At 49.1% G+C, this 27,246-nt stretch overlaps 3 protein-coding genes across 4 annotated transcripts in view; all 3 read right to left on the bottom strand.

Annotated features, from left to right (window-relative positions):
• The window catches only part of Arhgef18 (Rho/Rac guanine nucleotide exchange factor 18), a 159,356-nt gene that overhangs the window by 3,816 nt on the left and 128,294 nt on the right, over positions 1 to 27,246 (bottom strand). The gene's annotated exons all lie outside the window — the stretch shown is intronic.
• LOC127672579 (peroxisomal membrane protein 11C) lies at positions 1,069 to 9,211 on the bottom strand. Of its 2 annotated transcripts, none has more exons than XM_052167811.1 (5): positions 9,120 to 9,211; positions 7,366 to 7,554; positions 5,918 to 6,096; positions 2,612 to 2,674; positions 1,069 to 1,691 (listed from the first exon to the last, which is right to left on the bottom strand). In XM_052167811.1, the coding sequence occupies exons 1-5, from the start codon at positions 9,177 to 9,179 to the stop codon at positions 1,457 to 1,459; spliced, it is 726 nt and encodes a 241-aa protein (XP_052023771.1). In that variant the 5' UTR covers positions 9,180 to 9,211; the 3' UTR covers positions 1,069 to 1,456. The 2 variants fall into 2 exon arrangements, with proteins under 2 accessions (XP_052023771.1, XP_052023772.1); XM_052167812.1 differs by lacking the exon at positions 9,120 to 9,211 and adding an exon at positions 8,951 to 9,112.
• Positions 14,296 to 25,423, bottom strand: Tex45 (testis expressed 45). The gene is made up of 8 exons (XM_052167806.1): positions 24,880 to 25,423; positions 22,143 to 22,246; positions 21,934 to 22,034; positions 17,410 to 17,522; positions 17,218 to 17,327; positions 16,740 to 16,941; positions 15,466 to 15,551; positions 14,296 to 14,523 (listed from the first exon to the last, which is right to left on the bottom strand). The coding sequence occupies exons 1-8, from the start codon at positions 25,421 to 25,423 to the stop codon at positions 14,296 to 14,298; spliced, it is 1,488 nt and encodes a 495-aa protein (XP_052023766.1).

Genomic DNA, 27,246 nt, shown 5'->3' with positions numbered 1-27,246 from the left:
CTGTCTTCCTGGCATCCGGACTCTAAGCCACTGCTCTGGGGGGCTCATGGACGGTCTTCAGGTGAGGAACAGATACCAGGACTCCTACCTAATGGCCTTGAGAGTTAGAGTAGGTGGGACCACCAGAGATAGGAGCTGATCCTGGCCTATCCGTGAGCCCTGCACAGGTGGCCACAAGCAAAAAGGTGGAATGCTTTGCTGGGCCCTCTGCCCCAGTAGCCCAGTGGTCCACAACCACCTGTCTTATTTTTTTTAAAGAAAAAAATTTCTTTGCCTTTGGCCAACATCAAAATGGGAGGGGCCTAGAGGGCATTGTATCCTGACAGCAGAACACGGGAGTCATCCATCCCTAGTACCAAATGTTGGTAGGGAAGGGGGAGAAGGGGAAGGGAAAGAAATGTCTGTACTTGGGAGCAGCCTTGCCTGAGTGGGACTGTCTCAAAACACAAACAAAAGGTAGTTATCATAATAAAGTTCAAGGGCCGCCGTCTCCTAGGCTAGGCCCAGAGTCTCAAAAACATTCTTGACTTTCAGATTAAAAACCACACCTGTGAACGGGTGAACCGGCCCCAGGAGTGACGGGACCCGCAGCCGAGCCTAACAAACTGAACTCAGTCCCCAGGATGACGGTGGGTGGTGGGAGCCGAGACACACACACACACACACACACACACACACACACACACACAAACGTAATAAACACTTCGTTTAAAAAGAAAAGGCCCAACCTACCAAGGTCTCTTTGACATAGGACTCCATCTACCTACCTCTTCAGGGACGCTGACACCATGGCCTGACTCAGCTGAAATGGGGACTCTGCGGCCCCTGAGTGCCCTTCATTTGGGTGTGGCCTTCCTGGAGGCTGCACCCTACAGTTTCTCTCAGAACTGCAGGAAGTCCGGGGCTCCGTGGGCAGAGGTCAGTCAGATACTGAGAGGCCCGGAGGCTGAGGGGTGGCCCAGAGATGAGTGGGTTCCCACTCGTGTTCAATGCGCCTGTGAGAGCAAACCTTGTGACGGAGGCCCAGAGGAGGGGAGACCAGAGTGGGACTGCTCTAATCACCTCATATACACACTGGCACCATACCAAGACATTTAATAGACATTTCTATATCCAGCTTTGCCCAAGCCTGACCTGAGGCGCACGTCTCTCCCACTCACCGGTAGGCAGGCCAGCAGGTGTGGGCTCTGGCAGTGTCCTCCTGGGATGTCCTCTGGGACGTGGCAGACCTGGCCTTGGCTCTGGGAGTCCTGAGGTTCTCATGCGCCCTTCTTCGCAAAGGAGCAGCTTCCTCCGAGACCTTAGCCAGGCCCGAGGAGAGCTCATCTTGGCCGTTTTCCCACCCAACCCAGGGGCCAGCGCGAGTGCACAGCCATGGGTGCCCGCCATGGCCACGGGGTCCCACTCTGGGAATCAGTCCAGCACCAGTGTCCTCCACTGCCAGGCCAGGGCCTCGTCAGGGGCTGTCTGCCTCAGCCTGTCTGCCAGCCCTGGCAGCTTGATACATGCTGAGGATGGAGGAGACGGTCCCCATGAGGCCCACCAGCCAAGGAGGGAACCGGCCGGCCCACAGGACACCTCGGGGCAGCCAGTGCACTGCGTTTGCCAGGTCAGCCAGGTTGCTGAGCAGAGTTAAAGCCTCTGAGCAGATCCTTGCCTCCAGGGCCCTCCGCTTGCTCCTGGGCAGCTGGCTGTGGGAGAGAGAGAGGAGAGCCGTTCACTGCCTGCCGCCCACAGCCCCAGAGAAAAGCTAACACGGAAGGGCCACGGCCTCAGTTCCACACCTTCTCAGAAACCTTGGGCATGGAGCATAGTGGTGACTTGTCTCAATTTCACATCACCCACCCTGCTGTGAGAGCCAGCCATGAAGGCTCAGCCTATAGTCCTCATTCTAACAAACCTGATTCCCTACTGGGGAAAAGCAGGACTTCCCACCCAGAGGCTAAAGCAATGCTCTGTGAACACACACACACACACACACACACACACAATTACACACATCACACAGAGACAACCCATGCATCTCTCTCTCTGTGTCTCTCTCTGTGTCTCTGTCTCTCTCTGTCTCTCTCTGTCTCTTCTCTCTCTCTCTCTCTCTCTCTCTCTCACACACACACACACACACACACACACACACACACGCTCTCAAGCACTCCTTTTGTAGTGATCTATCCCTGACCCTAACAGCCCTCAGGGCTGTTGACTGCTGGCTTTCCATCATTTATGGGGAGGTGAGGAGGGTCACTGAACCTTCCTTGGTCATTTTAGCCGCCTCCTCCTGACCTCCCAGCCCTGCTGTATGCAATTCTACCCTAATTGCACGGAGGTACTATGAAGCTATGAGGAAGCTGCCACCCGTGCTGGAGTGAGACTTTCCAATGATAACAGCTGTGTGGAGGTCACCTACACTCAGGCTCTCTTTGCTTCCACAGTTGCAATTTGATTAAACCACAGTTTGTCACTGGTGCCCTATGAGGCACAGTAGGCCTCAACTACCATGAAAAACTCTCCAGGGAAGAAGTTCCTACATCAGCCCTGCAAAGCTCAGCAGGGCATAGGTCAGAGAGGTGACCACTCTGCACACCTCGCATGAAAGGTTAGGACAAGGTACCTTGCAAAGGTGCCTGTGGGGCCCCGCAGCTTCTGTCTTATCTTCAATATTGTCCACAGGGCCCTGCAACACAGGAGACATGGGGATGCTGTCAGAGCAATGTGAAAGCTGGGAGTGGAGGGGCAGCTCCCCACAGCAGCTAAGGCAGCAAGAGCCACTACTGCCTTCAATCCAAGGAACAATGAGACTGGACACTGTCCATATGTGGCCAGCCGTGGTCCTGCTTGCAGCCTCCTGGTAATGACTAGCTGTGCCTCCAAAGACTTGTCCCTTTGTGGGACAAAGCCTGGGGTTCTGTCCTAGTTAGCTTTAATTGTCCAACTGACTCAGTCTAGAAGCATCCAAGAGGAAGGCCTTGATTAAGGATTAGATTAGCCTGTGGGCATATGGGGTATGGGGGTCACATTACTGACTAGAGAGCAAAGGAAGTCCTGACTGAGAGGAGTCCAGAGTAAATGTGTATTTTTGACAGGGGTGTAGCCATGTCAATGATTCCAATGCCTTAGCCCTGTGGGTGTGGCAAAGCTTCCCAAATGGATGAGGTTCAAGGGAGACTGCAAATGTTTCCTAGGGGGGTCTGAGAACAGATGATTACTCAGCCGTTCTCTCCTGTTGGGAGAGGTAGTGATTGGTTGGATGGTTTTGTTTTAGAGACAGGATCTCACTATGTAAACCTGGCTTTCCTAGAACTCACTAAATACACCAGAGAACCCACTTTTCTGTACATGTACCCAAGTCTCTGTCTCCTGATGTCACAACCCTTTCCTCATCCTCTTCTCCTCCCTGGGCAGGGTTCCAGATCCAAACTATGAAGGTGCTGGTGCTGGTAAGTGAGCCAGCAGGCAGTGTTTCCACGTGGTTCTCTGCCTGGCATTCCTGCCCTGACCCCTTGCCTCTTCCTGATCCGCTGTTCTGAGTTCTGGGATGACAGGCATGTACCATCACATTTGGATTATGCAATTTCTGAGGATGAATACCAGGGTCTCGTGCATGCTGAACCACATTCCTAGCCCAGGAGAGACCCATCACATAATCTAGATCCCACCAGCATGAGTCATGTGAACCTGCCCAGTGACAGACAGGGGACCATAAGCAGTGGCCCAGGGTGCATTAAAAGCTCAGCGCAAACATCTGCTCCAGACTCTCTGAGTGCTGAGACAGTCAGTAGTACTCATGGGGATGCAAACAGCAAGCTTAAGGGGGACCTTGGAGGTCAGTTGTGGTCATCAGGAAAAGCATATACATGAAAGGACATCGGGATATTGTCTAAGCATGTCAGAGAAGCATGCATCCAAAGGATGGAAATGAATTGGCAGAGCATGGGCCTAGTCCTCCATCCTCTTGGGAGCCTGAAGCAGGAGGGTCTAAATTCACAGCCTGCCTGGGATACTTCATGAAGTTCTGGCTCAAAATAGTAAGTACAACGAGTATCTGGCAAGGTGGCTCAGAGGGTAAAGGCATTTATAGCCAAGTCTGGTACCGTAAGTTTAATGTGCAGGATCCACATGGTGAAGGGAAAGAACTAGCTCCCACGAACTATCTGCCCTCCACACATGTACCATGCACGGCACATGCGAGCACACACACAAATAAATAAATGAGGTAAAAATTTTTGTTTTTTTTCTTTTTAAGTAAAAGGGCTAGGGATATAACCCTTAAAACAAAATTAGTACTGAGGGTACCTGGTGGTGCTCATTGGTCAACCAACTTAGCCAAGTTGGTGGTAAGGCTCAGACCAATGAGAAAAGAAAAAAAGGAAGAAAGGAAGGAAGGAAAAAAGGAAGGAAAGAAGGAAGGAAAGAAGGAAGGTAAGGGGCCAGCAAGATGGCTCAGCAGCCAAAGGTGCTTGCCACAAATCCTAAGGACCTGAGTTCCAACCCCGGAAACCCCAATGGTTCAGGGAAAGGACCAACTCCTGTAAGTTGTCCTCTGAACCCCGAATTGTCCACTACAGAGCACACCTGCCCCACACACAACTCTTTAAAAGACATTCCGAATCAAATAATAAAAAAACAGATCTTAGAGGACAATGACTGAGGAATGCCATCTCAGCTTGACCTCTGGCCTACACAAACTCACACACACAGGCTTAAGAAACGCAATGGGGAGAGAGGGAGACAGCCCCACGGTAAAGAGCATTGCTTGTAGCCATTAGGACTTTAGTTCTGACCCCAACACCCACATGGCAAGCTGGGCATGGTCTTGTACACTCCAGTAGTCCAAGGGCTGAGGGTTGAGGAGCGGGGACAGGCAGGCCACCAAGGCTGAGGGTTGCTGGCTGCCAAACCAGCGTTTCAGGATCAGGTCAAGACATGCCCTCAACAGAAAAGGCAAGAGTAACAAGAGTTCCATGTCCCCTCTGCCCTGCCCCTACAGGAGCACAGCTCCCCACCACCACATTCACACACAAGCACAAATAATCTATAAAATCATGTTTAATGGGCCTGGAGAAGGAAGGTCTCAGTGGCTAGGACCAAGTGTGCTGCTCTTGCAGAGGTGGATTCGGATCCCAGCATTCATGCCGGGCAGCTCACACTGCAGGTAACCAGCCCCACAGGCCCCAACGTCCTCTTCTGGAGGAGGCTCAAGCACTCATAGGCACCAAACCATCAACCTGATAAAGCTTTCTTTAAAAGCTTTCAAAATTAAATGAAGGGAGTGTGAGGACGGAGAGAGAGGAGGAGAGAAGCAGGGGACCAGAAGCAGAGACACACTCGGACACTCTGAGGTACCAGCCTTGAAGGAGGGGAAGCCACAAGCAAAGACATGTGGGCTGGCTGCACAAAGACATACGTGACACACCGTGGAGCCTGCAGAAGGGCCCGGCCCTGCCCCAGCTGGACTTTACACCATGGAACTAATTTCAAGCTTCTGACCTCCAGGACTGTGGACTAACTGATGTGTTGTTTAAATGACCCTATTTGTATCCAACCTTTATAGCAGTTTCCTTACCAGAAACAAATGAGAGGGCGGAACAGCAGGGGAGGGAGGGGCTGCAGAGAAGGCTCAGCAGCTGAGAGCCCTGGATGCTCTTGCAGAGGACCTGGGTTCAGTTCCCAGCACCCACACAGCAGCTCACAACCGTCTGCAACTCCAGTTCCAGGGATATGACAGCCTCTCGTGGTGCCCATACATACATACATACATACATACATACATGCAGGCAGAACATTCAAACATAAAAATTAAACATAATAAATATAAGGAAGGAAATTCCAGTACGTGAAGGATTGAAAGCTTTTGGGCCTCAGCTGAGGGAACACCACTTGGGGACCTCAGGTGGCCCCTTTGGCAGATGTCACTTACTTGACAGCTCCAAGGAGTAGAGAAAGAGTCCAGAGGGCTGTGCTCAGTGTCCACCACCGAGCAGCGTCCACCTGGAGGACCTTGGCATCGGCGGCCCAGGCGATATGCTCACACGGATAGTACAGTTGGTCTGCCACGTTACTCAGAACAGACAACCATCGGATGAAGACGTCCTCCTCCTGCGAAACCAAGAGGTGGGGACAGGCCTGCAAGTCAGACCCCTACCCATTTAGGACGGTCCCATTCTGTGCACCACAAGACTTCCCCATGACCCAGGCTGTGTCCTGGTGCCTGGACAGTACTGTCCGCTGCTAACAGCTGTGCAAGAAAAGAGCTGGGCCTGGCTTCCCTGCTCATGTTCAGTGGACAGCTCACTGGCTCTCAAGAATCTCCTCAAGAGCTGTGAAAGCCCCAAGCCTCACACCAGCCACAAACATTGCAGAAGCACTGGGCTTGGCACCAAAGTTTGTTGTTGCTCTTACTTAATTCTTATTTTACTTGGTTGTGCCTGTTATGTACATATGAACACAGCCATATGCATGCAGTACCTGCCAGGGCCAGAAGAGGGCGCGGGATCCCTTGAAGCTGGAGGTAGAGGCATTTGTGAGCTGCTGTAAATGGGGCTGGGAACTATATTCTGATCCTCATGATTATGCAACAAGCACTCTTAATCACAGAGCCATCTGTCTGGCCCCAGGAGTTTTGTTTTAAAGACAGGGTCTCATATATCTGAGGCTGGTCTCAAATTTACTCTATAGATAAGGATACTCTTGAACTCTATGGTGTAGGTGTGTGTGTGTGTGTGAGAGAGAGAGAGAGAGAGATGTGTATGTGTTTGTGTGTGAGAGAGAGGTGTGTGTGTGTCTGTGTGTGTGTGTGTGTGTGTGCATGTGTGTAAGGGTCCAAAGGACAACTTTCAGGAGTGTTTTCTCTGCCCACCTAGACTCAGGTGACCAATTCTGTATAGTAAGCCACTTTCCTACCTACTGAGGTTGGAGGTGTGGCTCAGCAGCAGAGCCCTGCCTACACTCCCCCACCAAGGGTGTGTGTGTGTGTGTGGCATAGCAGTAAAGCGCTTGAGTAGCACAGACAGGGCTATAGTTCTGTGGACAATGCTCTCAAAAATAGTAAGATCTGGGGCTGGAAAGATGGCTCAGCGGTTAAGAGCACTGAATGCTTTTCCAAAGGTTGTGAGTTCAAATCCCAACAACCACATGGTGGCTCACAACCATCTGTAATGAGATCTCACCTCTCTTCTGTAGTGTCTGAAGGCAGCTACAGTGTACTCACATATAATAAATAAAATAAATAAATCTTTTTTAAAAAAATAGTAAGCTCTCCCTGTAGGAAGCTCGTGGGAGCAAGCCCACAGAACACCCACGGAAGACACTGTTCCTGTTTCTTGGGAAGTTCTGTTGCTCTCTCCCTACCTCCCCATGAACCATTACCTCTGTCCCCAGGCCGTACTGCTTAGTGTAGACGAACATTGCCAGGTCATCAAAGAGTCGCAGGACAGTCCTGCAGTGGCTGAGCTGGGCTGACACCACCAGCAAGCGCCTCCCCACTTCGGCCCTGGTGGGACATTGTTCCACTAGGACCCCACCGATGAGCTGGCAGCCGTACCCCAGTGTCCGGATCTGCGGGAGACCAGAGTGGTTACCACAGTCCCAGTCATGGCTGAGCTGCAATCCCACCCCACACCCAGCCCTGGACCCTTTAGGACAGAACCTGGAAAGGGTTGCTGGGGATGGCGGCTCAGGCCTATACTTCTCAGTACTTGAGAGACTGAGGCAGGAGGATCACCCCCAAGTTCAAGGCCAGCCTGGGCTACTGAGACCCTGTCTCATAAAACCAGGAAGTTGTAAGAGTCAACAAACTCCCTGACCCAATCTGCAAGGTTTGTATCTTTTGTTTGTTTCTTCTATTTGCTAAGGCTAGGTCCAACTTTCACCTCATTCACCATATAGCAGCAAGTCACAGTCATTCTCCTGCCTCAGCATCCGAAGCGCTGTTAAATAACAAGCATGAACCTGGCTAAAACTGAAACCTTTCTCTCTTCCTTTTTTTTTTTTTTTTCAGATGTAACTTCATGGTAATTTGTTAATTTGAGAGGAGGTCTCATGTAGCCCAGGCTAACCAGACTGTGGTCATGATTAGAATTCCTAATGCTACCGCTTCCACTCCCAAACTCTGGAATGAGAGGTGCACAAGCATCTGGTGTGCCCGGACCTGAAACCAAGTCCTCCTGCATGCTGCACAAGCACTCTACAACTGAGCCAGCAGCCCAGGCTCCGAAGTGGTGAAAAGGAGACCTTGATATCAAAATTCAAAAGGTGCCACAGAGCCAGGTGCGGTGAGGCGAACCTGTCATCCCAGCCAGTGTTTGGGGAGCTGAGGCCAAAGGCTCCAGGTCAGCCTGAGCTACAAGGTAAGTTAAGGCAACCTGAGCTACAATGACAAAGCCCTGTTTCAACAAAGAAAGAAGAGGGGAAGGAAGGGGAGGGGACTGGAGCAAAGGAGAGGGGGAAAAGAGTTGTCATGGAGAGTCCCATTAGAGTGCTAGTTTGTTCAACAATATTTGAAATGACAGGGTCAAAGAAAACAAAGCTGTTTCCCCCGACCTGGGCTCTCTCTGCCCAGGGCAGGGCACAAGGCTCTTCCTGGCCAGGCGGTGCCTTTAGCAGGCGAGGAGGCCAAAGAGCAATCTTCTTGGAAGACTTTAGAGAGGAGGCCACTCACTAAGAGACTTACAACGCCGCCGGAAATTCAGCAGGCTCTGCACCCTTGCATCTTTGTTTCTTTCGTTTTGAGACAGGGTATCAAGTAACCTAGGCTGGCCTTCAACTATTGATCTTTCCATTATGAGTGTGGGGATCACAGGCTTGTGCCAAGGTATCTGCTTCACGCGGTGCTGAGGACGGACCTTAAAGTTTCCTCTATGCTAGAAAGCAGTGGGCTACAGTCCCAGATCTTTTATTATTTCATTTGCTTGTCAGAAATGATTAGTTTCAAACCGTGTGTGATGGCACACACCTGTAAGCCCAGCAATTCGGGAGGCTGAGGGAGGAGGTTCTCATGTAAGACACCAGCCTGCCGGGACCGGTCCCTTTAGGACCCCCTCTCTGGCCTGTTTTCCTCATCTCTGAGTCCTGACCAAATTCCAGGTCACTCCGGCCCGCCACGGCCCCAGGCTTCCTCTCACCAGGCGGTCCCGACCCCTGTAGGACTCCAGCGCAGAAGCCAGACCGTTCAGCAGAGCCATGGAAACTCGATCGTGACGTCACCCGGGGCGGGGTCAAACTCCTTTCTGAAAGGTCCGAAGGTCCGCGCAGGCGCAACCGCCTGCCCTTTGTCTGAGTGCGGGTTCCTCCTAGGCCTGCTAACCTGAAAGCAGTTTGCAAATGCATTGCTGCCACGTTTGTCCTCCCTGCCCACGGTCACCCAGAATGACCTTCTAAGCCTGTTGCAATCTGCTCCACGGATGCTTAGGCAACTCATAAGCAAAATGTTTCAAAAATTAATTCATCGCCCACAGAAAAAGAAAATCCCAGCCAAAGCACGCGTCAGAACCACACAAAAGGGATTTCTCCTTCACCTGCCTGCTTTATCTGCTTGTCTGTTCTGAGCATCTGTGGCTGGTGTACTCTCTCTCACAAGGCGTCTTGATATTCATTTTCGCTGAGGAGTGATTCGATTTATTTATTTATTTATTTATTTATTTATTTTTTGAGGATCTCAGGTAGCTCACACTATCCGTGATCGCACCACGTACTCAAACTGACCTCACACTCCTTATTCAGTCTCCCACGTGCTGGATGACAGACGTGTGGTGCAAGGCTCCAAGACATCATTAGCTGTCACCTGGCTACAAGGCACCTTTAGAAGAACAATGAGCCTGGCAGAGGACAGAGGGCCTTTAATCCCAGCATTCAGGGGGCAGAAGTTCTCAGTGAGTTCGAGGCCAACCAGATCTATATAGGGAGCTCTGGGCCAGCCGGATGGCACAGTGGGTAGAGGGGCATGTAGGCCAAACCTGAAGACATGAGCTCCATCTTTGGGACTGGCATAGTCTAAAGTAAGCCCGACTCTGGGCAAGTCGTTCTCTGACCTCCAGTTAAGGTATGGTGTGTGCACATGTGTCTCTGTGTGTGTGTGTATAAAAACAACTACAAAATATTCAAAAGTTCTCCTCCACTCTTCCTTCCAGGAAGGAGAAAAGTTGATCCCTTAAAGGTGTTTGATCCATATCTACCTGGACAGGGCACCAAGAGGATTCACTTTAGCCACCAGTGTTTTGCTTTGTTTGTTTTATTTTGTTTTGTTTGGAGGAGGAAAATGGGAAGACCCAAGTATTGTGAATATTTGTTTTGAAACAGGATCTAATGAAGTCCAGGCTGGACTCCAACTGAATTAATTTGTAGCTAAGACCAACCTTGGACTCCTGATCCTCCTGCCTCTACCTCAGAAGTGCTGTCATGACAGGTGCGTGCCACCAAGTCCAGTCTATGCACTGCTGGTGTGGGACCCAGAGCTATCTGCTGCTAAGCTACTGAGCCATAGCCACAGGCCCCAGAACAGTATTCTTTGGTTTTTTTTCCGGAGACAGGGTTTCTCTGTGTAGCCCTGGCTATCCTGGAGCTCACTCTGTAGACCAGGCTGGCCTCGAACTCAGAGACCCCCCTGCCTCTCCTTCCCAAATGTTGGGATTGAAGTCATGAGCTAATACTGCCCAGCCAGAACAGTGTTCTTAAAGTGCCAAGGTCTCATCTCTCAGGGCGGCTATGAGTAGGGGATAAAGGCTAGATAAATGTCAGGTAGCAAAGCTGATTGAGTAGGAGGTTGGGGATATGGCTCCGTTAGAAAAGGAAAGACCCAGCCAGAATCGAGCAAAGGAATGACTTCACTCAAGTCTAATGGGGTGAGGCAGTGAGTGTATTGAGGTTTCTGACAGGAGCAGGGAGATGCAGAAATCTCTGGAAAGCCGCACCCACTGGAGGATGACTGGGAAAGCTACAGACTAGAGCTTCCTGCTCAGCTGGTCAGCAGCCTAGCTGTCTGGACAGTGTCCTCTCCTTATCAGCTCTGTGTGTGTGTGTGTGTATGCACGTGATGTGTGCTCACAGGAACATATGCTCTCCAGACTACGTGTATAATCCCCAGTGATGGTGTTACAGACGGCTATGAGCTGCCTGGTGACGTAGGAGCTGACAAGCAAACTTCGGTCCTCTGGAGGAGACATATGGGCTTAGTTAACTCCTTGGCCATCTCTTCAGCCCTTGTTTGTTTCTATAAGAGTGGTTCTCAGCCCATGCAATGCTGCAGCCCTTCAATACAGCTCCTCATGCTGTGGTAACCCCAACCATAACATTATTTCTTTGCCATTTCATAAGTGTAATTTTGCTACTGTTATAAATTACAATGTAAATAGCCGATATGCAGGATGTCTGAAACGGGAGCCCTGTGGGAGTCCCCACCTCCTGGTTGAGAACCACTGCTTTAAAGGTGAAGGAAGCAGGCTGGAGAGGTGGTTCAGTGGTCACGGGAACTGACTGCTCTTCCAGAGGTCCTGAGTTCTAGTCCCAGGAACATGGTGGCTCACAACCATCTGTAATGGAATGCAGTGCCCTCATCTGGAGTGTCTGAAGACAGCTACACTGTACTCATAATAAATAAAATAAATCAATCTTTTTTTTTTTTTAAGGTGAAGGAAGTAAAAGAAGATTAGATCATCGGGAATGTGCCCTGGAAGGAAATATTGGTATCCAGCCCTGTTTCTATCTCACTTTGATTCCTGGAAATCATGGAAACTCTGGCCATGATGTACTGAATCCCGCAAGCCCAAGCTATAGGGCCAAGAGATTATAGCTGGAGCCTCCTAAGACCATAAACTAAAATAACTCATTCCCTCTAATAAGTTAATTGTATTTTGTTACAATAATGGAAAGCTAATACACACACACACACACACACACATCTGCCTCTTTTGCTAATCTCTTTTTTAGGTTTGTTAACATGATGATATGTATGATAATTCCATCTCTTCTGGAGGGGAGTCACATTCCACTTGGTAGCCACAGTGTGATTATCCAGTCATCTGGGCTCTGTCCACCTTTTGACTCTTAGGAGTAAAGATGTTATGAACGCTCCGGGATATGCACTTATTCAAATCCCTGGTTTCAGTATGTCTTAGTAAGGGCTTCATTGCAGAGAAAGGACAAGACCAAGGCAACTCTTACAAGGTTCCATTAATTGGAGCTAAGTTACAGTTTCAGAGCTTCTGTCCATTATCACCGTAGTGGGAAGCATGGCATTGTGTACGCAGACGTGGTGCTGGAAGAGCTGAGAGTTCTACATCTCGATCCAAAAGCCTCTAGGAGGAGAAGGATATGGATCACAGTGGCCAGACTTGAACATATATGAGACCTCAAAGCCCCGCCTCCACAGTGACACATTTCCTCTAACAAGGCCACACCTCCTCCAATAGGGCCTCACTTCCTTATAGTGCCGCTTCCCATGGGCCAAGTTTATTCACACCACTACACAATCCCATGCATGGAATTATACAAGACATAAGCTTCTTGTATACTTTCTTTGCCAAAGACAAGACGGTTCCTGTGACATGTGAAATTGTTAAAGCTGAATTCTCTGTCACACTGCAAGAGCAAGGTAGAGATAAAAACTAGGATTATCTGAGAATGTCTAGGTGGATTCTAGACGCCTGTCTCTTCTGATATATGAAATACTTCTCATCCACAGAACCTAAGAATCATTTTCAGTAGCGAGAGGTCACTGAAGGCTTTATTTATTCTGCAGTTATGAATTCCAACTAGATAGATGGTTTGGGCAAATGTAGGTCTGTTGCTAGAAGACAGGACCCAGTACCATTTGGCCCTAGATTGAAAAGATTGTGATGTGGTCAGGCATTGTGGTGCACTATTTTTTTTTCAAGACAGGGTTTCTCTGTGTCCTGGAACTCACTCTGTAGACCAGGCTGGCCTCGAACTTAGAAATCCACCTGCCTCTGCCTCCCCGAGTGCTGGAATTACAGGTGTGCGCATTTACACATTTTTTATTTGTGTGTATGGGTATTTTACCTGCATGTGTCTGTGTACCATAAGGATGTAAATGCCAGAAGGGCCCAGAAGAGGGCGCCAGATCCCCTAGAACTGGAGTTACAGCTGCTTGTGAGCCACCATGTGGGCACTGAGAATCGTCCCCAGGTCCTCTGGAACAGCAGGCAGTGCTCCTCACCCCTGAGGGGTCTCTCCTGCCTGGGCTTTAATTTTTACCTATGTGTCTGCAGTCATATCTCTGCGTGTGTTTGCATATGTAAGTGCAGAACTCTCAGAAGGTAGGCCATGGATCCACCTGGGCTGGAGTCACAGGTGAGCCGCCAGACAGGCATGCAAGAGCAGCTGGTGCTCTTAGCCAGTGAGCCATCTCCAGTCGCATACCCATACTATCTATGTCACTCAGGCATCGGACAAGTGTGCTCAAGTGTCTTACTATGTTTTGCCTTTCATTCTGGCTTTTTCCTGTTAGGAGTCTTGTTCTATATGACTCAGGCAAGGCTGAGATTCCCATCCTCCTACCTGAGTCTCCGTATGCTGCACCAAACACGACTGCTCAGGCGTCTTCGTGAAATCATTCTTTCTTAGTACATCCCCTTCTACCCACCCTCTCCAAGCCTCCCCTTTCACGATAACTGGTGGAGAGGGCAAGGTGCCCTCTGTATTAGTTACTTGGCCCATTGCTATGAGAAGATAGCTCATAAAAACTCAACAGTTGGGACTGGAGAGATGGCTCAGAGCTTGAGCACTGACTGCTCTTCTGAAGGTCCCGAGTTCAAATCCCAGCAGCCACATGGTGCCTCACAACCATCTGTAATGGAATGTGACGCCCTCTTCTGGAGTGTCTGAAGACAGCTACAGTGTACTTACATACAATAAATAAATACAAAATCTTTAAACAACAACAAAACCTCAACAGTTCAGTGATGTAGAGATGGCTCAGTCATTCAGAGCACCTTTAAAGTCATGAAATTTAGTGTCAACCACATATAGTGTCTTCTCTCCCCAATTTATCTAATCCAGAAACTCTCTTGACATGATTAAAGGTTTGCTTCATGAGTATTCTAAAGTCTGCTATGGGCAGGCAGGCAAGATGTCTCAGCAAGTAAAGGCTTTGTCACAAGGCTTGGCTGCTGGGGATGTGCGATCAATTCCGTGGGACACGTATGGGGGAAGGAGAGAACCAGTTCTTCCAAACTGGCTTCTGACACCCCTCCCCCACCACGGCATGTGCGTGACCGCACACAAACACAAAGTAAACTAAAGTCAAAGATGCAGTCTGTCTTTAATTTGACGGTCAAGTGACATTTATTGCTGGCTCAGGCAAGGGTACATAGGGATCTGGGGGCCCCGAGGGTCTACTTGCTCATGCCAGCAGCCAAGGTACTTGGGCGTGCCCATTGGCAAATGGCTCTCATGCATGTAACTTAGCTTCTGTACCAATGGGCCCTGGTACTTGAAGGGATATTCATCTTGATACTGAGTAGCGAAGAAGCGTTGTCTGCCCAGCGGGGGCTCTATGTGGCTGTATTTGCACTGTGAAGTCAAGGTAGACAGTTTGACAGACAGTCTTGTGGTTGCTGACCCACCCTAGCCACCTCAAGACCATGCTGGTGAGGCCATTGGAGAGAGAGAGAGAGAGACAGACAGACTGACAGACAGACTCTTAGCTTGATCCTTAGCACTGAAAAGATTACTTTCAGCATGTGTTTGGCTGGCGATTGAACCCTGTGTTGGAGAACCTGAGTTTGACCCTTGGTAGAAGGCAGCCCACATGGTAGAAGAAGAGAACTGACTGCCACAAGTTGTCCTCTGACCTTACCATATATACTATGGCACATGCATGCACATGGGGTGCACACACAAACACATGGGTGCACACACACAACTCACTAAAATGAAACACCATAAAAAGTAAAAAAGAAAAAAAAAATCAAATGGTCCCTGGAATGACCCCAGGACTTGGATGGTCCTAGGTAGCTTCTAAGGTGAACTCCTTCTTTGAGACTTAAACCCTATTGGGCAATAAATGTATCTCAAATGTTATAAACCCGAGCCTCGGAAGAAACTAGGTATGATCTTGAAGCTGGGCTGTCATCAGCAAGATTGTTGAGGTCTAAGCTGTGGTACATGCCCGAAACCTCAGCAGGGGGAGGTAGAGGCAGGAGTTCAAGGTCATCTGCAGCTACACGGGGAAGCCCAGGCCAGCCTGAGCTAAAAACCTTGTCTCAAGTGGGGAGGGAGGGAAAGGGGGAAAGGGAGGGAGAGAGAGAGAGAGAGAGAGAGACAGAGAGAGACAGAGAGAGACGGAGAGATGGAGACAGAGAGAGAGAGAGACAGAGACAGACACAGAGACTCTTGGCTTGATCTCTCAGCACCCATTCGGCCCTAGGCCACTTAACTGTGATTCTGAGATTGGGGTTAACACTAGTTTGAGAGATGCTGACTCAGGGAACGGATCCCTTCCCCGGGGCTCACCTTCCTTAGCAAATCTTCAGTGATAGTGGCTCGAACTATTCCATGCGGCTTCATCATCATTTGGTTCGTGGTTAAAAAGTCTAATTCTGAGATTAGGGTTTGGGGAAAGTTGGAGGGTAGAGAAAACGAAACAGGCAAAATATGAGGATCTAAGTGTGGAAGATTCAGGGCTCAAGCACCCATGTTGAACAGAGGCTGAGGAGTGTCTCAAGTGTGGGCGGGGTCAGAACAAGTGAGTCTGAAGTGTGGGGCCAGAGAGAAGGCTCCAGGAAGAGCCTTGTCTGACTGAGGAGGAAGGTTTAGATACGGATGAGGGAGAATACAGAAAGGGGAGGAGCCCTGGCCAGATCAGAGGGTTGGAGTGACACAAGGGAGGTACACAGCCTGGGAGATCCTTAATCCAGGGTGCAATGAATTCAAGGAAGATAGTGGCAGGCAGGCATTTTTTAGCAGAACTTTGGGGATGGGGTGGGACTTTAGGAAGGAGAGAAACTTGGTCATGTGGGTGGGACTTTGGGAGGGGGAGGAACTTGGCGATGTGGGTGGGACTTTAGGAAGGGGAGGGACTTAGGGATGTGGGTGGGACTTTAGGAGGGGGAGGAATTTGGCGTTTGGGTGGGACCTTAGGAGGGGGAGGAACTTGGGTAGTGGGTGGGGCTTTAGGGAGCAGTTTTTGGAGACTGTTAAGGAGTCTTCATAAAAAGCAAATGGTTGGTGGCTCATGCCTTTAATTCCAGCATTCAGGAGACATAGAGTCGGGTGATCTCTGAGTTTGAAGGCAGCCTGGTCTACAAAGCGAGTTCCAGGATACCCAAGGCTACACAGAGAAACCAGATCACGAAAAACCAAACACCAAAACCAAAACAAACAAACAAACAAATAAATAAAAGGGGGTGGGGGATGAGCCCGGGGCAGCGCTTTCAGGCAGTGCCTTTGGAACAACCACAGGTTCTTGGAGATGGAGAGGAATCTGCAGGTCTGTGGGAATAAAGGCGGTGTATTGGGGCTCGGAGGCCTTAGTACTGGTAGGGTGCTTTCAGATGGCTGGGACATTAAGAATGAGGTGTTTTGTCAGCAGTGAATAGGCCTTCCAGGGGCAGAGGCAGGTCTTTAGTGTTAAAGGAGGGATGGGGTGTGGGAGAGCTTCAGACAGGGACAGATTTTTTTCAGGATTTGGGGAAAAGGGAGGCTTTCAGTGGTGGGCGGAGCTTCCAGGAACCTGGGAGGATCTTTGGGGATGGGGCGGGGCTCTCAAAGGGGTAGCTCACACTTACCGCCGGTGCCCTCAGGGAAGTTACTCTCCAACAGAGACAATTTGAGGGTTCTTCGTTTTATGGGGGTCGTCAGAGGACAGTAGTCTGAGCCCATGGAAGTTTGGAAGAAGTCTCCGAGCAGTTTCGAGTCTCCGAAGACCACGTGATCCTTCAGTTTCTCGTGGGACACATGTCGGCTTGGAGGCTGAGTCGCAGGAGGTGGCTGGAGGAATACAGGTTTGTAGGTATCTCCAGTCCAGGGACTGGAGCCCTGGGAGTTATTCCATGCTACGTGGAGAACTTCCACCCTCTGGATTCCAGGTGGACTTAAATTGTTGGGTTATTGTATTTTACAAATAAAACCATTGAGGCTGATTGGTATTCATGTCTGTCAAGCCCAGGACTTGTGGTCCACTGTGAGCTCCGCATCTTGTTCTGCCTTTCAGACCCTGTCCTCCCCGTAAGAACGCACTGCCACCTTCTCCCTCTCCCTGCTGACCTCACCGTAGAAGAACTTTGCTGACGTAGCAAGGCTGCCAGGGCCAGGGCACCAGTTTCCTTTCATGATGTGTGACTCCGGAGTCTTATCGTGGTGAAGAACAAAAGGCTCTGCGAGGGGAGGGGTGTGTCAGTGTTAGCAATAGAAAGGAAGCTGCAAAGGGAGGGCGGTGCACGCGCAGTAGGCGCTCACCTGGCTCCTTGGCGTCGAAGTGGTCATTCATGGTGGTTCTGCCATGGAACTGGCGGTCTCCAGGACCGACGTTCACTTGGTGGATGTGGGCTGCAGCCTGGGCCTTGTCATACCTCAGGCAAAGTAAGTTAGGATCAAGGTGGGTTCTCAGAATTGTCAGGAAAGGTGATAGGTTCAGGGGAGACATGCCTAAGCCTGGGTGCATTAATTGATATTTGTATAAGTTTTTGAGATAGTCTCACTACACAACCCTGGCTGGCCTGGAACTCACCAGATTTCGCTTGTCTCTGCCTCAGAGTTGTGTTGGTTCCTTTCTGTCAACACAAATTAGAATCACCTGGAAGGAGTTACCTCAACTGAGGAACTGTCTCAATCAGATGGACCTGTGGTGCCTGTCTGTGGGGCATTTTCTTCATTAATGATTGGTGTGGGGAGGGCTGGGCCTCTGTGGGTGGTGCCACCACTGCATGATGGTTTGGGTTGTAGAGAAAAGGCTGAGCCAGCCCTGGATCAGGCCAGTAAGCAACAGTATTTCTCCATGGTTTCTGCTTGGGTTCCTGCCTCTCGGTTCTTTCTTGAGTTCCCTTGACCTTCCTCAGTGATGGAGTAAAACCTATAAACCAAACAAACGCTTTCCTTTCAAAGTTGCTTTTGGCCTTGGTGTTCATCTGAGCCTCAGAAAACAAAGCGGGGGGGGGGGGGGGGGGGGAGACAAGGAGTTCCCAGAGTGAGAGGCGTGCGCCGCCTTTTAATTTAATAAATTTGAAAATTTAATAAAACACATGCTTAGCCTCTTATTTGTAAAGATTACTGTTTTATGTGTGTGAGTGTTTGCCTATATTATGTAAATGTATCACATGTATTCCTGGTGCCCACGGAAGCCAGAAGAGGGTGTCAGATCTCTAAGGACTGAGGTTACAGATAAGCATGAGCCACCATTGGTGCTAGGAATAAAAACTTGGGTCCTCGGCAAGAGCAGCGAGCACTCTTAACTGCTGACCCATCTCCGCAGGTCTTATTTAGTTTGAGACAGGCTCTTACTGTGAAGCCTTGCTGGCCCAGAACTATGTAGACCAGGTCGGCCTCAATCTCACAGTGAAGCACACTGGTTTCTTTGCCTCCTGTAGGCACAATGTTTTTGTGCACTGTATAAAGATTATTCTTGTTTTAGTCAAGTGCTGATTTCTCTGCGTCCATATTATGTTGCAATCCGGACATGGTGTTGTAGTACTTATTCTAAGGGGTCCAGGAGTGATACCATGGGAACACACCGGGAGCAGAGAGGGCCCCGACTACTATTAAAATGGAAGTATCTTGGGGATTTTGGCTGGGAGGGAGTTTAGAGAACTAGAATAGATCAATGGCTGCCCAGTTCTGTTCCATAAAGCCTGATTAAAGAAATCTTATAGTGTCTTTTTATTTGGAAGCTAGCCAGGATAGAGAAAAATAATCACCTTTTAAACAGTATTTACAACCTCTCAAGTTCTGGGATGTAGGGCACTCACCACCACATCCAATTTCCCTTTCAAAAAAAATGTTTTCATTTGCCAGGAGATAGTGACTCATACCTCTAATCCCAGCTGCTTGGGAGGCAGAGGCAGGGAGATCTCTGTGAGTTTGAGGCCAGCCTGAACTATAGAGAGAGTTCCGGGACATCCAGGGCTACATTAAAAAAAAAAAAAGAAGAAAGAAAGAAAGAAAGAAAAGCCCTAAAAAGAACAACAGAAAATGTTTTTGTATATCTCTACACAAAATTCATGCCTGAGGAGACAAGAGGAAGGAGTCAGATTTCCTGGAACTAGAATTAGAAACAGCTGTGAGCTGCCATGGAAACTGGGAATCAGGCAAACAGTGCTCTCACAATGAGAACTGAACTAGAGTTACAAGTCGTTGCAAGATACCATATGGATGCTGAAAACCAAATTTCGGTTTTCTGTAAGAGCAGCAAATGCTCTCTATAAAAGTAACTTTTACTCGCCTGATGTCATTGTTGGAGTCTTACTGCCTCTGTCTGCTAACCTAGGTCTAGTCCTGGAAGCTTCTAGCCTCATTATAATCTACTCTAGGCTTAGTGTGTTTTTAGCCTCTGAGGCTTACTGCTGAATAAGTTCACTCTTTCTAGTTCTTACTGTACTCTGGCTGGCTGATTCAACTCAGCTGTCCTGGCTCAAACTCCTCTCTAAGCTGACTGATTCAGTCTAGTCTGACTGATTCAGTCTAGTCTGACTGATTCAGTCTAGTCTGACTGATTCTCAGCCTCTGACTGAATTGTTCTGCTTGGACTCCAACTATCGTAATCTGTTCTAATCTGGCTCCTTCTCTTTTTTATATTTTTTTTTAAAAAAATATTTATTAGATATATTCTTTATTTACATTTCAAATGATTTCCCCTTTCCTGGTCCCCTTCCCAAAGTCCCATAAGCCCTCTCCCCTCCCCGTTCCCCAATCAACCCACTCCCACTTCCCTGTCCTGGTATTCCCCTACACTGATGCATTGAGCCTTTCTGGTACCAGGGACCTTTCCTCCCTTTGATGTCCAACAAGGTCATCCTCTGCTGCCTATGCATCTGGAGCCATGGATAACTCCGTGTGTACTATCTGGTTGATGGTTTTGTCCCTGGGAGCTCTGGGAGTACTGGGTGGCTCATATTATTGTTCCTCCTGTGGCACTGCAAACCCCTTCAGCTCCTTGGGTCCTTTCTCTAGCTCCCCCATTGGGGACCCTGTGCTCAGTTCAATGGCTGACTGAGAGTGTCCCCTCTGTATTTGTCAGGCACTAGCAGAGCCTCCTAGGTGACAGTTATATCTGGCTCCAGTCAGCAAGTACTTGTGGGCATTGATAATAGTGTCTGGGTTTTGTAACTGTATATGGGATGGATAACTAGGTGGGGCAGTCTCTGGATGCTCTTTCCTTCAGACTCTGCTCCACACTTTGTCTCTGTATCTCCTTCTGTGGGTATTTGGTTCCCCCCTTCTAAGAAGGACCAGAGTATCCATACTTTGTTCTTCCTTCTTCTTGGGCATCATTTGACATGTGAATTGTGTCTTGAGTATTCCAAGCTTCTGGGCTAATATCTACTTATCAGTGAATGCATACCATGTGTGTTCTTTTGTGATTGGGTTACCTCATTTAGGACAATATTTTCTGGTTCCACCCATTTGCCTAAGAATTTCATGAATTCATTGTTTTTAATAGCTGAGTAGTATTCCATTGTGTAAATATACTACATATTCTTTATCCATTTCTTTGTTGAGGGACGTCTGGGTTCTTTCCAGCTTCTCACTATTATATATAGGGCTGCTATGAACATAGTGAAGCACGTGCCCTTATTACATGCTGGGGAATCCTCTGGGTATATGCCCAGGAGTGGTATAACAGGGTCCTCTGGTAGTATCATGCCCAGTTTTCTGAGGAACCAGCAGACTGATTTCCAGAGTGGTTGTACCAGCTTGCAATCCCACCAGCAGTGGAGGAGTGTTCCTCTTTCTCCACATCCTCAGGTCTGGCTCCTTCTGATTCTCTGGCTCCTCTGTGTCTATCTCATTGTCTCTTCGGCCTGTCTCTGAAAAGCTCTCTCGGTAAAACTGCCTCCTTCCTCTCTCCCTCTGGACTGTTGGTTTCCCTCTTGCGTTGCTTCTCTTTCCTCTCTCTTCTTGTGAGAGGTGGGCAGATCCTAGTCTGTCAAATCGTTCTCTGATTCGTCACTTCCTCTGCCACTCAGTTAGACATCACTTTTGAACATGGGTCCTTTCTTCTACAAACTAACTTTCCTTTATTGTTTGGGATTAAAGGTTGGGATTTAAGGTGGGAGCTATGCCCACATCTAGAAACAGCTTTTCTTTGTTTGTTTGTTTGTTTGTTTTTGATAAATAACACAGTCTTGGGGGTTCACAGTGTGTCAACTATCCTGTAACTCTCTTTAACCATGTAGCATCTCTCTTGCAGATTTTGGTGTTTTGGTATATTTGTGCCGTCTATATGCAGGCTATATGCCAGTGTGTGCCTGACTCTGTGTGTGAACGTACCTGCCTGTGTGTTTTTCCCACTGCGCACATGAGGAGGTCAAAGGAGAACTTAAGGAAATCTGTTCCTACGTTTCACTATGTGGATTCTGAGGATTGAACTCAAGTCCAACAGCAAGCACTGTAACCACTGAGACATTTCATTGGCTCGTGCCTTACTCCTTCTGAGACAGAATCTGGAGTTAGGTTGAACCTGGAGTTAGGCTGGCAGTTGACACGCCCCAGTCATCCCTTGTCTGTGTGCACCACTCCTCGGGGATGATGGGCACATGGCCACAGCCAGCTTTTTAGGTGGGTGTGGAGGATTTGAACTCAGATCCTCATGCTCAGGCAGTGAACACTTACATGCTGAGCCATCTTCCCAGCAGGTGCCTTGGTAGGCAATGTGATACTGTGGTGGGTGGGGCTTGGAATGAACATTTCCAAGGCAGGCAAACGTTCAGGAGCCCTGTAGTACACCCAACTGAAAGCCAACTGCTGGGAGACAGTGGCCTTGTGTACCTGTGTGGGGACAGCCCCGGAGGTGTGTAGGTCTGCTTCATGAGTGAGCACAGAGGACTGTAGCCAACCTTGCTGTCTCCTAGGTTTACACTGGAAGAGGCCTGTGGGGGAAATAGGGTTAAAGGTCAAAATAGGGTCAGAGGTCAGAGCTACCCTAGTTGCCATGGCTGCCACCCAGTTCCGGGAGAGCCAATGCCAGCTTGATTTACCCTCTTACACATCAAGGCTGGTGGACTTGGGAGGGCTTGGAACTGCTTCTTGTAGGAGGTGTCTTCCTGTCCCTTGTAGTTCCACTTCAGGGTGTTAGGACCCCCTAAGGAAGGAGAATGAGAAGCAGGTGGGAGAGAATGGGATTGATTTTTCTGGAGCCTTAAAGCCACCTGGAACTCTACCCGCAGGTAAGGCAACCCTGATCAGTCAAGATTGAAAGATCTCTCAATCAAAACAAAACAAAACAAAGAACTAAAAATAATTTTAAAAGACAGGGAGCTGCTGGGATGGGATGGTGGGTAAGGTGCCCCCTTCTGAGCCTAATGACCTGGATTAGATCTCTGAGTCTCACATGGTGAGAGGGAAGAAGTGCCTCTTGCAGGCTGACCTCTGGCCTCCACACTCACACCCTGGGGCATGCGCATATGCATTTAAGCACAGTAAATGTAAGAAAAAACATGACCACCAAGTATGGAGACAGGGACCTAAGCTCAGGTCTTCCCCCCCCCCCCCCCGCCCTTCTCTCCCTTCCTCTCTCCTCTCCCACCCCCAGTCCCGGTCTTGTGTAGTCCTGGCCGGCCTCGACCTTTTCACACAGTTGGAGATGCACAGGAACTGATTACCCTGCTCTGACTCCCTTAACGCTAGCTTTACAGGCCTGGCTGCCACACCCAGGCTCCTCCCCTTTCTTCTGTATTTTGTTTTGTTTTGTTTGGTTAATGAAGTATTTTGATCAGTAGCCATAGCTGCTTAGGGACTCTCGGTTTTCAGCCTTTTGTGTGCTGGGTCCTAGGCCTATCTTAGGTTGAATTAAGGGCCTGTAGTCTTTCACTCATTTTATACACTTGAGGCTCAGAGACTTGAAGTAGCCTGATAGAAATGAGGGGCATGGTAGCTGGACCTTTGTAGAGCACTTGCTCTGTGTATCTGAGCATATCTGGGTGTGTCTGCGACCCTGAATTCCACTCCCAAGAGGGAAAAGAAAAGAAAGTTGGGGAGACTCAGTAAAGCACTTGTCCCACAATCATGAAGTCCTGGGTTTGGATCTCCAGAAACCACATAACAAAATCAGTAATGGTGACACAAGTTTGAGGTCTCAGCCTAAGGAGGCAGCTCCCAGGAGCATGCTGGCCAGCCAGTGTAGCCTACTGAGGAAGCTCCAAGCCAATTGCAGACTCTGTTCTGTGAACTGAGAAACTAGTTCTCCCTCCATTGTAGACCTCAGAGTGTTCTCCATGGATGGGCTGTCCCCTCTCACTCTGACAAGAAGCAGAAAGCAGCAAAATAACCCAAGAATGAAAACACGTACTTGAGACCCACTAGAAGGTGAACCGTTTCCAACAGATGTGACCGTTGCTCATCCTGTGATGGAAAAGCACTTGTGGTGGGGCAGCTCACCATGGAGAGACAGACAGCTCAGTCAGGAACTCCCTCTGAGTGCCTCAACTCCCCCAGTCTCCCTACCCCTCTTTCTCTCTGTAGACCAGCCTGTCCTGGAATTTACAGTAATCCATCTGCCTCTCCCCCCATCCCCATACAGGGTCTCATATAGTCCTGGCTAGCCTCAAACTTTTTGCTGGAATGAGAGTCATGTGTCACCATTATGTAAGTTTTTGCTGTAAGCTGTGAACACCTAATGTCATTTCCAACTGTTGTTATTTGTTTCTTTAGTTGGAAGCCTCACCTAAGGGGACACTGCTCTGCCTGGAATTGTCTCCGTCAAGGGCCTACCTTGATGAGGATTTCCTTGGTGGGTCTCTCCTAGATTCTTTGAACAGCCAATATGAGGAAGTTTTACTACTAAGGCTAGTTACTATAGTTGCTTTTTTTCCCTGTTATTTTGGCTTGCTATGTACTAATCTTTCTAGTTCAAAACCAAAAGAATGGCTATCCTAGTTCATTCTCTGGACCCACAAAGGTGGAAGGTGTCTGAGCTCTGACACCTAAGGTTGTCCTCTAACTGACACAATCACATCCAAACAAACACAAAAGAAGCAAGTAGAAACACACACCCCTCAAGCCCAACTCAAAGGGAGTTCTCTTACTGACAGCAACTAGAGTTGTACTGAGGACATTGCCAGAAAATTCCAAAAAAAACCTGGGGCCTTATAGGCCACTATTCCAGTGCTCTGCCTCTGAGCTACATTCCTGACCCTTTTTATTTTGGGAATTTCATTAAGTCACCCAGGCTAGACGTGAACTCAGGCTACATGTAGCTAAGGCTAGTCTGGAACTTCTACCTCAGACTCAGAAGTGCAGAGACTACAGGCTGGTGGTGGTGGTGGTGGTGGTGGTGGTGGTGGTGGTGTGTGTGTGTGTGTGTGTGTGTGAAAGAGAGAGAGAGAGAGAGAGAGAGAGAGAGAGAGAGAGAGAGAGAGAGAGAGAGAGGGAGAGGGAGAGAGAGAGAGGAGATGGAGGGGGTCTCAGGACAACTTGATCTTTCTGTCTCCACTTCCTCAATGCTGGGTTGAATGCTCTTGGCCAGCATGCCTAGTTTACATAGTGCTGGGGTGGAATACCAGGGTATCGTGCATACTAAGTAAATATTCTACCAGCTGAGTCGCATCCTCAGCCCTGGAGGTTTTAGCAGCAGCATCTCTACTGGTTGGCAGCTAGAAGCATTTTCCTCTCTGTGTTGAAAAGTGACCATTTATGGGGGGGCGGGGAAGGGCGAGGGGCGAGGACTCAGGGGTGTCTCTGAGAGCCCTTGGCTGCATGGCTAGGGTATGCGCTCACCTAGATGGCTGCAGGGCGCACGGGGCTGAGGGGTGACGGCATCATAGGGTGGGTAGTATGCCTGGTACGAGGTGGGCGGCATGCGCAGCTGCTTCCTGTCACCCGAGGGCATCGAATCCCGGTCAAAGAGGAGGCGCGCCCCTCGGATATCCGCGCGGGCGCTCGGTGGTAGCTCTGGCCAGCCGTAGTCAGTACGTGCAATGGACAGGTTGAGGGCAGGACGCATATCCGCGTGCAAGTGCAGGTTGCTGGTCTGCATGGCTTGCGTGTGCTCCGATGTGGGCTTCCGCAGCTCGTCCTGCGAAGGTGGTGAGAATGCACGGCGCATCTCTGAAACACGTTTCTGGGCCACCCACCGCGCCTCCCTTTGGAAGATTGTTCCTTGCGGTGGTGATGAGTTGGGCTGGACCAGGGTGATAGAGGAATAGGCGGGATAGTCTCTGTGCGTTGTGCCCTGCATAGTACCATCGTGCAGCCTCGGATCAGGGCCCAGAGAGAAGTGTGAGGCCTTGAGGAACTCCACGGACAACGGACACACGGGCATAGTGAGGCGATGCTCTACCTGCAAGGGACAAAGACAAAGGCTTGCACTACTGACAAACAGAACAAGAACTCTGATATTTTGTTAGCTAATGATGGGGCTAGAGACCACACACACACACACACACACACACACACACACACACGAATGAATATTTAAACATTGTGATGGCCGATGAATCTGAAATCATGCAGGACACAATCCTCCAAGCAGGCCTGTGAGAAATGCTGGAAGTTAATTGAGGTAAGAAGGTGCACCTAACAGTGACCTGGACCTAAGTTCTAGGTTGCATAAATCAGTGGTTCTGGACCTGTGGGGCAGGATGCCTTCCATACTGAGTGACCCTTGCACTGGGGTTACCTCAGACCACCAGAAAACACAGTATTTACATTATGATTGATAATAGTAGCAAAATTAGTTGTGAAGTAGCAACGAGTTTTATGGTTGGGGTCACCACAACATGAGGAACTGTATTAAAGGGTTGCAACATTAGGGAGGTTGAGAACCACTGGTATAAATGGTGAAGCTGACCTGAACATAAGCATTGGTAGCCTTGGCGGTTTGAGCTTGCTTGGCCTGGGGAATGGCCTTGTTGGAGTAGGAGTGATCTTGGAGAAAGTATGTCGTGCTGCATGGTACATGACACTGTGATAGGCCTGGTCATGATTTTGTTTGAAAGAAGGTAGATTTGGGGACTTGTTTAGAAGTTAGGTCCGGTTCTGCCTCCCAGCCTCATGCTCCCAGAAATGACTCCAACTCGAAATATAGTTGCAAATACCTTGGCCATATAGCTAGACTCTTCTCTGACTAGATCATAACTAAAATAGCTCAATTATTTTAGCCTACGTTCTGCCACGTGGCTGGCTGGTTACCTGTGCTCAGGGGTCACGTGTCCGTCATCTCACATCTTCCCTGTCAATCTCCTGTCTGGCTCTCTCCCAGAATCCTTTCTCTGTCCAGATGTGCCACCTCTATTTCCTGCCTAAGCCATAAGCCATAGGCTTTTGAATTGACAGGTAATGCATCCATAGAACACACAAGACATTCTCTCTACAACTTGGAATTTGGAGAGCCATGGAGCGTTTTGAGTGGGGCTTAATGGGCTATCCTAGTAGGAAAACGGAAGACATTGCTCTTGAGGATGATTTGCCTGGCTCTAGAAGTTTCAGAGGAGAAGACTTTTACATGTGGCCTATAGACTGTTCTTGTGATATTTTGATGAAGAGCTCGGCTGCTTTTTGCCTCTGTCCAAAAAGTCTGCCTGAGGCTAAGGTGAAGAGAGTCAACTTACTTGCATTGAGAAAGGAGGTCTCAAAACAACCCAGTTTTGACTCTGTCCTATGATTCGCTCTCACTAAGAGCATTTTGATCAAGTGTAGCAAGGTTAGAAGGGAAAGACACAAAATGTATAGTTCAAAGAGTGAAGGGGTTCCAGGGAGGTAGAATGAGGGGCATCCTGGGCTCAAGGGTGCTAAGTGGAGTTAAGGGAGTGGTGACTACCAGGAGAGATCTTACCCAGCTAAACTTATACTTTCACAGTTGACCTCGAGATAATTTTATCAAGTTACCCATTATTACCTGGTTACTGTTTTCATTTGGACTTTAATCTGGAATGAACTACAATCCAGAAATTAAAGCACACCTGTGATCCAGATCTTAAGGCTGGAAGACACAGGCTTGTGATCTGGATACTGAGGTAGAGTGACCATGAACACTGGGCTTAGGCCCAGGCCGGGTGGTGCATGTCTTTAAGCTCAGGAGACAGAGGCAAGCAGATCTCTGAGTTCAGGGTCAATCTGGGGCAGAACAAGTATCAATCAGGGAAG

The sequence above is a fragment of the Apodemus sylvaticus genome, chromosome 22 (assembly GCF_947179515.1).
Source record: "Apodemus sylvaticus chromosome 22, mApoSyl1.1, whole genome shotgun sequence".
Classification (NCBI taxonomy): Eukaryota; Metazoa; Chordata; class Mammalia; order Rodentia; family Muridae; genus Apodemus; species Apodemus sylvaticus.
Note: the sequence above shows the minus strand (reverse complement) of the source record. Positions and strands in the feature narration are given on the sequence as shown.